This window comes from Triticum dicoccoides, chromosome 4A (genome assembly GCF_002162155.2).
Source record: "Triticum dicoccoides isolate Atlit2015 ecotype Zavitan chromosome 4A, WEW_v2.0, whole genome shotgun sequence".
In the NCBI taxonomy this organism is placed as follows: domain Eukaryota; kingdom Viridiplantae; phylum Streptophyta; class Magnoliopsida; order Poales; family Poaceae; genus Triticum; species Triticum dicoccoides.
Window position 1 is genome coordinate 6,127,790 of NC_041386.1, and position 11,137 is coordinate 6,138,926.

The following is an 11,137-nucleotide window of genomic DNA, read 5'->3' on the forward strand; positions in this document are numbered from 1 at the left end:
TGAAAGCCGCGCTCCTACGACCGCCAACCGCCACGAATTCCCTCCCGCTGCGCCTTCTTCCTCGTCTCTTCCGACGCCCCTCCGCCGTTGTGCCTTCTCCCCCGCCCCGCCGTCACCGCACCTTCTCCAAGCGTCGGTTGGTCGCGCGCGCTGGATTTTGCAGCGCCTGATGAAGCACTATAGTGACGTGCTAAATTTTGCAGCGCTTGGTAGAACAAGCACCCTCCCACGCACGCTAAAACATCATTTCAACGCTGCAAGAAAATTTTAGCGCGCGTCTGTTTGAGATGCTCTTAATGGGCCATGACCTGCTTTAAAGGCGCGTGAGCGCCAGCTTCCTCTCGTGGCACTATAGGCACCGAGGAGGAGCTCCTGTTCAAGAATGACCCAAATTGTAACCATGGCATTACCTAGTTTAGGATGGAATCGAATTCGATAGAGATTGGACCAAAAGTAATGCACTTGGTGTTGACGGTTCAAAATGCTAGTACCATCGATAGAATAGCCTTGGATAAACCCATGCCTGCCGTGGCGGCCACCGGCGGTCGAGCGAGATCAGTGACGGGCACGGCGACCTTCACGCCTCCTCATCCTCGCCTTCGGACCCTGGCACGAACGCCTTCCAGGTGGATTAACGAGCAACTCGGCTCGTTAAGCTCGTGCTTGTTAAGGCTCGACTCATTAAGCTCGTTAAGATTAACGAGCAGAAAACTCTAGTCGGCTCGGCTCGCTGAAAGCTCGTTAAGCTCATGAGTGCTCACGAGCGCTCATTAACAGATTATAATGTGTTACGATACACAGGATAAATGTGTAGGTATGGTTTTTCAAGATGAAGTATGGTGACTATAAAAAAAATGCACTAGTTTATTGCATCATATGTCGATTAGATTGAATAGATGACGGAGGTGCTTTAAAAAGTTGGTCATGTAAGATGAAAATATGTGTTGTGTTGTTACTAATGAGCTTAATGAGCTACTCGTGAACTCGTTAGCTTGTTCGTTAAGCTCATTAAGCTTAATGAGCTGAAATAAATGATTGATTTTGTTTATTAAAAAGCGAGATACAAACTTAACGGGCCAAACTATCAAGCGCTCGTTAAGCTCGCGAGCTAGGAGCTTTTGTCGTCCAGGCCTCCTGGCCAAGGAACCGGATCCTTTAGCATTGAGAAAGAAAGTTAGAGAAGTTACCATATCCTAACTTTCCTTCTTTCTATTCATATGATTATGCCTAAAATGACTTAAATTAATTTGTAAATTAATGATCTACTGTGTATATTTATAGTAATTACATACAAATAAATTGATGGTGAAATAAAATTAATTTTAAATTATTTATATCTACAGTAAATATCAACAATAAACAACCAACTAACTATGTACTAACAGTCCCTAACTTTCCTTCTTTATTTTACACTAGGCAAATACTGTAGCACCGTGACTTTCCTTCGCAATGTTAAAGGATCCGCTTCCCCTGGCCAAGTCCAAAGGTGCTGTAGCAACACGTACCGAGGAAATATACTTGGTTGGCCACCACGTCGCAGCCTCCCGCATCCGCGCACGCCACGGCGCTCCTCCCGGCGCAGTCCACGAACAAGCTGTACTTGCCGATGCTATCCAGAGCTCTTCCCACCGCATCGCCGCCATGTCACCTTCTGCACTCTGGCCAGCCGCGCCATCGAGCCACCTCCTTCGGGATCCGTCATGACGAGCAGGAGGAGCAGCCGCTCTCCCTCCGCGATCAGGCGAGGCCCGAATCGCCAACGCTCGAACGCGGCGTGATCCGGGAGGCCGGTGGTGGGTAGCAGCTGGACCGTCTGGTCCGGGCTGTCTAGGCGGCGGAACTCCAGCAGCTCCGCGCGGTCGGTGATGCCGACGATGCGGCCGCGGATATCGATCACGGCTGTCACGACGGAGGCCTCGCGGGGGAGCCGGTGGTGCGTCCACTCCGGTGCTGGGTCTGGTGTCGGGAAGGGGAGGGAGAGGAAGGCGTGCTTGGAGACGAACAGGAGGAGGTGGGTCTGGTCGGGGTGCTGACTCCAGTCGCGTAGGTCCGACGCGGGCGCCGGCGCCGGCCATTCTAGGTCGAATGCGGCCTTAGGTTGGTCTGAATTTGGATTTGGGAGGCCACGAGACTAACATCCAGATCAAAACTAGTAGGAGTATATCGACAAGCTGGCCCTAAATAAGGGGAATCCCCTAAACAAAATCCAGAACGAATCGCGGGTATACAATGGCGTGCGTATCATATGGAGATGCTGTTGGGCACGCCGCGGCAGGTGACCCCCGGCGGCGAGCTGGGGGCCAGCAGCTCGTACGGCAGCACCCCGGCGCCGCACCGGTTCCGCCTGCCGTGGTCGGCGTTGCGCCTCTCGATGGTCTCCTCGGCGCGGCGCACGTCGGCCGCGAACATGCCGTGCGCCGCCAGGGCCTCCTCGTCGCCCGTCCACGGCGCCGCGCCCTCGTCCAGGCTCTCGCCCAGGTACTCCTCGTCGGGGGAGTGCGTCGACAGCGTGTCCACCACCGCCATGAACTTGGTCGCCTCCAGCACCCCGGGCATCGCGTTGAGGAAGAACCGGTGCGGGTCCGCCAGGAACATGGCGTACTCCGCCGCGTCGCGCTCCGGGTCCGGCAGCAGCCGCCGCATCAGCGGCGGCCGGTTCGGGACGTAGCCGCCCAGCGGGTACTGCCCGAAGTTGAGCGCAGCGTGCTGCGCCGACGCGAGCCAGACAAGCGTGGTCAGGATGTTGGCGAGGTCACGCGGCGTGGACAGCGGCGGCCACCACGGCGCGTCCCGGAGGTCGGCGTGGCCGACGTGGATCGACTCGTGGTACCACTCCTGGAGCTCGTCGTCGGACTGGACGGTGCCGGCGTCTGGGTAGTAGAGCTGCACGTAGGACTCCACCCAGTTGCCAATGGCAGACCACAGCAGAAGCCCGTCGTTTGCATAAGGGTAATCCTCGATGAGAAGCCTGATGCCGTGAGGCTGTGTGGCGTCCTCCACAGCCACTCCCCTGAGAAGAGTGCCAAAATGTCAGTAACCATGATAGTACAATTTTTTTCAGTTGCAATGTCAGGCATGATGTTGTGGGAGGGTAGGCGTGCCTGCGGAGAAGGTCGGCGGGGAGGCCCTCGAGGTCGAAGCGCCAGTGGTTGCGGTAGTAGGCGGAGCTGATCTCGCCGGAGACAGGGCCGGGTGTGAAGCAGGACTCGATGACCCCTTCGGCGTTGATCAGGCTCTGCCGCGCAAGCGCATTGATCTCCAGCGTGTACCTCATGTGAGGGTGTAGGAGCTTGAAGATGGGGTGCATCGCGCTCATACGCCGGTGCGCAGCCAGGATGAATGGCTCCATTATAGCATGCGTCCTCAACCTGAAAGAGTTTGTCAGAATGTACATGGTAAGTATTCCGTGGTCACACTCTGCAGGAGGTGCTCCAGTTTTTGGAGACAGTTCAAGTAGCAGTGGCATGATTCAAATGCATGACTGGTTTTCACTTTCAGTGAGATTTCGATGAATTTCACTGAATTTCAAGTCATTTCGGTAGACACTGATATATTGACCTTCCAGTCAAAATATTTCAGTTGTAGTGAAGGAATTTAAATAATTTTCAAAAAAATTGCGCAAATTTTCAAATAAATTTTGGAATTTCAAGTGGACGTTTCGATCCTTTGGCCGAAATGCAAACAGAAATCACTGAAATTCAGTAATTTCGGTATTTACTGAAATATTTCTGAAACTGAAATTTAAAACCACTTCAACCTGAACAGTTGATAATGAAGGATGAACAAAATCATACCAGTGATTAACAAGCTGATGAACACCGGCGTCATTAGAGCTGACATGTGCCTTGCCAAGCATCCAGATCCAGTTGGATGTAGCATCACAAGCAGGGGTAAGGACCTTGCTTGGCTGAGGCTCCCCTGACTGGGCTGGAGGAAGAGAAAGCTCAATCACGACCGGTTTCAATGTGCCACCTTGAGTCAGGAAGAAGATTGCCCTGGTTGCGTATGCTTTCCGCCCCTCGATCGCGTTGATCCGGTCCAAGAATGGCATGTACACATCATGGTGGTCTACAATGAAGAGCTTCTCCTTGTCTATTGCCTTTGTTCATAAGGTGTGTGATCAGAATCAGTACAAGAATGATCATTGGTACATAACTGAACATAAATTAAGACTCGGTCGTATGAAGGTACCTCTTGTACTGTCAGTCCGTTAAGCTGACCAGCAATGTGCTGTTCGGTAATTGATGATTCAGGTGGACCGTAGGTTGCAGGATCCAGCTTGCTCACTGGTGGAAAAACCTATTTCGATGTGAATTCCCAAAGTTAAGTATTTATAAAATATATGGAAAATGGATTACTTTTACTGATCAACCCAGAAGTATATTAGTATTGCGGATTTCACTAGGGACCATGTGTTTTCTTAATTACCGTGAGCCTCTCGATGCTAACTGGGTTTATTCCTGCAACAGCTTGCCGCGCAAACTCATCATCACGGAGCCATGCAAACTTGTCCTCTGTGGAATGGGAGTCGCAGGATTAAAAGAAGCAACTCTCAGCGATCCTGAATCTGATCAAACATTTGGTGATGGCACACCAGCATAAGATAAACTGCGATGAACTTTACTTACTGGAAAGGATGCTAGGTGTGTCATAGCGAAGCATCCCTTCGCTCGACTCCTGAATCTTTTGGACAAATGGTATCTTCTGAAACAGGTGCTCCTGGAGGCCTAGCTTGAGCCTGAGACCCTCCTTGTAGAGGTTGTCAACGTGGTGGAAGCCTTGGAAGTTGTGGGTTTCAGCTGAGATTGATGCAATCAGCGACGGGATTAGGGTGTGAAGTACTGCTCGGAGCCTCCCTGATATGAAGGCTCCCTGTTTCAGCTCCTCAAATGTCTCATCTCGAGGTACATATATTCGATGCGGCTTCTCCACTCTGCTCTCGGATAGCATGTCTGCACCGCGGTTAGATGCACAATGTTAATTCTAATTTCTGTATCAGGTGAAATGGCAAATTGTTCTATCTGAAAAATTCAGTAGGGTCACTTTGTAGTTACTGTTTGATTGCCGGTCTTTGAAGTTATAACTAAGCATGCCATATCAGTCACAAAGAATTAAGAAATGCAATGTAGCACTATCAGAAAAAATAATACAACTACAAACTAAAAACTCAATTTCATGAAAAGGAAAATAGGAAATCAAACGACTGTTGAACCTTCGGTGGAAAGTAGTAAATACTGACAGTGGCCATGCACTCCAGAGACCGACAACAAAGAAGGTCCCACTATGTTTCTTATAAATTTTCACAGCCACCGGAACCGAAGAAACATGAGAAAGCTAAACAATATAACAGAATGTGCTAGATACAGTATATGGAGCTTCCTGGTTGCTACTGGACATACGGTTCCAACATAACTATTCTGTTCAGTTTGGCAACTCACGGTGTTTTACCCATGGAGCACGTCGAATAGATTTTGCAAGAATATGACCAGAACTAACTTTTAGGTCTTGTGTAAACCCATGCTTTTCCTTTGTCAAATTCAGACAACCTCATTGGATCAAACCATGTGGTCAAGGACTACTGCCTGATGGTTCAAGCTACCAAAGTCTGACAATGACATGGCCTTATGATCAAAAGAACTGGACAAGCACTGGTGGATATAGTTGGGCACTAAACACACACTTTTCTAGCTCAGGCCAAATTCTGTTTTCCACCATCTGCTAAGGGATTCAAGAAGATAACAGAACTTACTAGTATCAGTTGGTGGACGACCGGTCCGACATCGACGTGGGTAAGGGATCTTGTCGCCTCCAAGGATGGGTCTGATGAACTCTTTCCCCCTATCTGGATTCCCCAGATCGTTGTACATTGCATAATCATATATTTGGTCAGATATCTTTCGAACCCCGGTGCCATCTCCTCGTAGATCTCTCAGCACCTTCTCCCTTATTTCTCTAAGCCCGGGAGGTGTTTGAGACGGTAAATACGGCTGCATGAGGAGATCATCCATACATTATCACAAATCCGGTAATACAAACTCTCGTAAACTGAGTCAAACATTAGCAAAAATCACTGTAGTAATCATTAAAGAAATCAACTATAAACCATGTGTTGGGGGAAAAGTCAACTATAAACCATTTTAGAATACGGCGACCACAGCTTAAGTTAGACGTGTTTATATATGAATTTGTGATAATGTCAGTATTAACAGTGCTGGATCCTTCTCCACTATGAATTTTCAATGGTTCTTGACTATTTCTTTGGCGAATCCTAATAGATCGACGAGCCTGTCAGTGTTAACAGTGCTGGAAAACACACACACAATTTTTTTGCGAAGTTACGCATACTAGTATAACGCCCGTGCGTTGCCACGGGCTCTTCAAAATTTATAATCAGTATCTTTCATTTATCATCCCCTCATATTGGGTGATTATGGGGTGCTCTAATTAGAAACACAACAATCAAATATTAGGAAATTTCACCGAACGAACAACAACGAATAATACGATATCTATCAAACGAATAAAATGAGGTCATATTTTTGGTCCGTCATGCACTTCTGTTGAAAAGTGCCTATCCCTTTTAGAATCAACCCACTGTTTGCTCGCACGCAAAAAAAATACATCTCTAAAGTGGGAAACCGATCGGTGCCAAAAAGAACTCAAACTCCTATCCAATCTCGACTTCGTGCTCTTCCACTTCCATTGATAAAGATGGGACGTCAAGGGTTTCATCATGATGACCTTGAGCAGCCGCCGACATCCCTCCCCACATCTACCCCTACCCCCTGCTACCGCTTGCACTGTCCTTGCTCCTCGAGGGAGCTAGGGACACAATGTTCTCTAGGATGGGCATGACCAGATCCACGAGGAGGCCACATTCTTCCATGGGAACCCAACCAAGCACACCACCCTCCGCAACCATCCAATCCCAGCCTAACAAAGTCAAGACCCGCCATCGATCCACAAATCAGGCTTGCCGCATCCAGGTTCACTGCAAGTCTGCGACGAGTCTGTAGTCGACATCTTGACTTTGGCTATCCCCACGGAAGAATCATCGGATCCTGCTTACTTTTACCATCACTTCGTCTCTTCCCAAGGCAGCGACACCACCCAGCCAATCACCACCACCGCTTGCGGCTTGCGTACATAAAATCATGAGAAATCTCCACGGCGGTGCTGTAAGATCACCTTGGCGACCTCGACAGTGACCGACTGGTCTAAGATCTAAGCTAGCCGCTCTTTGTAGAAACCAATAGAAGTAGGCATGTGACTCAGATTTGTTCTTTGGTGTGCATGCGTTTCTTGCTGCCCACCAGCTCTTGTCTACAACTCGCCTATCTCTGTACTAGCTCTTGGTCTACAACTCGCCTATCTCCATGCTCGAGACGACCAAGCTCGATGCGCAAGCCGCATACGTCTGCTAGAGCTATATCCAGGCCCTATGATTTTTGGATCACTGGCACTATGGGTGCCAGGACCGGAGTCGCCCTCATCCACCAAGTGGATCAAGGAGGTCCACCACCTAGACTCTACATCGCAACATTTTGTGTTTTCCTATAAAAAGTAAAGAACCTTCTCTAATAAACGTAAATATAACCTTTTGGTTTTATAGTCTCAACTTTCCTACACTCCAATACCAGAAGGATTTCTTGGTTTTATTTAATGACCTTCTTGAATGTCATTCACTTAGAAAGGTAGTAATACAATCTGTGATATTAAGGCAAACTATTAGTCATATTAAAGTGCAAAAGGCCCTATAGGAGTCAAAGCATGACTTTTATGGTTATACTGTAATTTGCAAGATCTGAGATTTATGCAAGTGTACAATTAGAGAAGAGCCAATTAAATAGATTTTCACATTCAGAATAGTATGATTAGCAGTAGCACTTCAATTTTTTCATGTTTGATCAGCTTGCTAGGTGGTTATCACTAAGCATGTTGGAACGATGAGCATAACCTAACTTAGTTCAGTACGTGTTGCTGCAAATTAGTTCAGTACGTACGAAGCTGTTGCTAACTTCAATGCCTGGCTGTTGCAAGTTTCTAATGAAAAAGTACTTCAGGTCAAAGGTCAGGGAATATACACTTTTGTTATCATGGTTGTTTCCTTATAGTGGACAACTTTGATCACCACTTCAGCAGCTACTATCTATAAGAAGACATTAGCTAAGTAGATACAGGCAAAGAAAGCATGTAGGCAAAACCAGAATTAAAAACATCCTTCTCAATGGAGCTCGTGCAGTTCGGAAGACCCTAATCATCGATGAGGGACCCCTCCGATGGTAGCATGGCGTGACAATTGCCGTCAATGACGACACCCAAAGTACCTTGCACAATCCATCGATCCAGTTCAGAACAATCAAGCACATACCTTGCAAAGTGATGTGGATCTGAAGCAGAGGTGGGAAGGTAAAGGCTCAGGTGAGGTGGAATGAGACGTTGATATAGACGTGCACGCATGAGAATAAGGCGGTGCCCAGGATGGATCTTCATCGGAGGAGGCCGGATCCGCTGGGGAGGAGGTCGCTGTAGTACCTGCCATCTGTGCGATGGATCACGGGGCTGGCAGGCAGGGGGAGGGGATAGGAGGGAGCGGGTGGGCTAGAGCGCAGATGGCGGGTGCCCCCGACGACGGCTGGGAAGGATGGTGGAGGAGGTGGATGAGGATGGCGGCGGCGGCGTCTGCGGTTGCGCCTCGTCCGCAGCTGTGTTGGTGGTGGTCGATGCGAGAGCCGGATGGCGTCGGCCAGAATCAGGCAGGGGCGACAAAGATTTAGAGGAGAGAGAGAATGGAGGCGATGATCGATGGGAGGAAGGGCCACCGGCGATTGGGGTGGCCTCAGATCCGCCCTCCGTGGCCGCCTATTTCATGGGACGAACACCCGTGCTCACCGTCGGGCTCGCCTTCGGCCGCTGCTTCGCCGACATTCACGACGTAGAGCCCCTTCCTCCGATCCCATTTGCCAGGGAGGCAGCGCCATCCTTCATCGCAGAGAACGATTCCACACTGAGATCCCAACCAGATCGTGATTGCGCCTCCCCAAACCGCAGCGGCACATCCCACTCCATCAACGACCAACCTATATGAGGCGGAGGGTCAGTGTAGGACGCGAGCGCCGTCACCATGGACGTGAGGGACGCCGTAGGTGGGAAGGAGGCGGCGACGGCGTCTGTGTCAGGAAGATCGCACGACGGCGGCGGCGTTTACTCGAGGGGATCGAGAGGAGCTGCGTTTGGTGCCGGGTGGGTTCTTTGGTGCGTGCGTGGGGCTGGAGATTGTGATAGGTGATCAGGTGAGGACGTTCCATACCTGGATCGATAGCCTTACCATACCTGGTGGTAATTTAAATTTATTACCATATTTGATATTTCCCGAGTTATGGCCTTACCATACCTGGATTGATAGCCTTTGGGGTAATTTAAATTTATTACCGTATAATTACCATATTCAAAATTTCCTGAGTTATGACCTTACCATACCTGGATTGATTTATTACTATACGTGGATTAATTATGATTTATTACTATATGATTTATTACTATACGTGGATAGCTTTACCATACCTGATGGTAATTTAAATTTATTACCATATTCGATATTTCCCGAGTTATGGCCTTACCATACCTGGATTGATAGCCTTTGGGGTAATTTACATTTATTACCATATAATTACCATATTCAAAATTTCCTGAGTTATGACCTTACCATACCTGGATTGATTTATTACTATACGTGGATTAATTATGATTTATTACTATATGATTTATTACTATACGTGGATAGCCTTACCATACCTGGTGGTAATTTAAATTTATTACCATATTCGATATTTCCTGAGTTATGGCCTTACCATACCTGGATTGATAGCCTTTAGGGTAATTTAAATTTATTACCATATAATTACCATATTCAAAATTTCCTGAGTTATGACCTTACCATACCTGGATTGATTTATTACTATACGTGGATTAATTATGATTGATTACCATAAATACGTTGGGTATTGCCGGTCAGACGAGAAAAGAGAAAAACCGGTGGGAGGGGCTGGTGGGAGGTGGGACGAAGAAAAACCGATTGAAAATAAACCGGTTGAAAGTGGGGGGGACTATTCAACCAATTCGTCCATTAGGAGTAGAGATTACTATACATGGATTAATTATGATTTATTACTATATGATTTATTACTATACGTGGATAGCCTTACCATACCTGGTGGTAATTTAAATTTATTACCATATTCGATATTTCCTGAGTTATGGCCTTACCATACCTGGATTGATAGCCTTTAGGGTAATTTAAATTTATTACCATATAATTACCATATTCAAAATTTCCTGAGTTATGACCTTACCATACCTGGATTGATTTATTACTATACGTGGATTAATTATGATTGATTACCATAAATACGTTGGGTATTGCCGGCCAGACGAGAAAAGAGAAAAACCGGTGGGAGGGGCTGGTGGGAGGTGGGACGAAGAAAAACCGGTTGAAAGTGGGGGGGGGACTATTCAACCAATTCGTCCATTAGGAGTAGAGATTGATTGCCATAAATACGTTGGGTATTGCCGGTCAGACGAGAAAAGAGAAAAACCGGTGGGAGGGGCTGGTGGGAGGTGGGACGAAGAAAAACCGGTTGAAAATAAACCGGTTGAAAGTGGGGGGGGGGGGACTATTCAACCAATTCGTCCATTAGGAGTAGAGATTTATTACTATATGATTTATTACTATACGTGGATAGCTTTACCATACCTGATGGTAATTTAAATTTATTACCATATTCGATATTTCCCGAGTTATGGCCTTACCATACCTGGATTGATAGCCTTTGGGGTAATTTAAATTTATTACCATATAATTACCATATTCAAAATTTCCTAAGTTATGACCTTACCATACCTGGATTGATTTATTACTATACGTGGATTAATTATGATTGATTACCATAAATACGTTGGGTATTGCCGGTCAGACGAGAAAAGAGAAAAACTGGTGGGAGGGGCTGGTGGGAGGTGGGACGAAGAAAAACCGGTTGAAAATAAACCGGTTGAAAGTGGGGGGGACTATTCAACCAATTTGTCCATTAGGAGTAGAGATTGATTACCATAAATACGTTGGGTATTGCCGGTCAGACGA

The 11,137-nt window shown here is 47.4% G+C and overlaps 1 protein-coding gene across 1 annotated transcript in view; it reads right to left on the bottom strand.

Annotated features, from left to right (window-relative positions):
* Positions 1-2,161: 2,161 nt before the first annotated feature.
* Positions 2,162-11,137, bottom strand: part of LOC119284545 (probable lipoxygenase 6) — a 12,681-nt gene continuing 3,705 nt past the window's right edge. The window contains exons 3-9 of the mRNA XM_037563676.1: positions 5,750-5,987; positions 4,629-4,952; positions 4,429-4,514; positions 4,192-4,299; positions 3,795-4,099; positions 3,102-3,368; positions 2,162-3,010 (exon numbers count right to left, since the gene is read on the bottom strand). Of these exons, the coding sequence (XP_037419573.1) occupies positions 2,242-3,010; positions 3,102-3,368; positions 3,795-4,099; positions 4,192-4,299; positions 4,429-4,514; positions 4,629-4,952; positions 5,750-5,987 (2,097 nt within the window). The 3' untranslated portion in view covers positions 2,162-2,241. The remainder of the gene's footprint in view (positions 3,011-3,101; positions 3,369-3,794; positions 4,100-4,191; positions 4,300-4,428; positions 4,515-4,628; positions 4,953-5,749; positions 5,988-11,137) is intronic.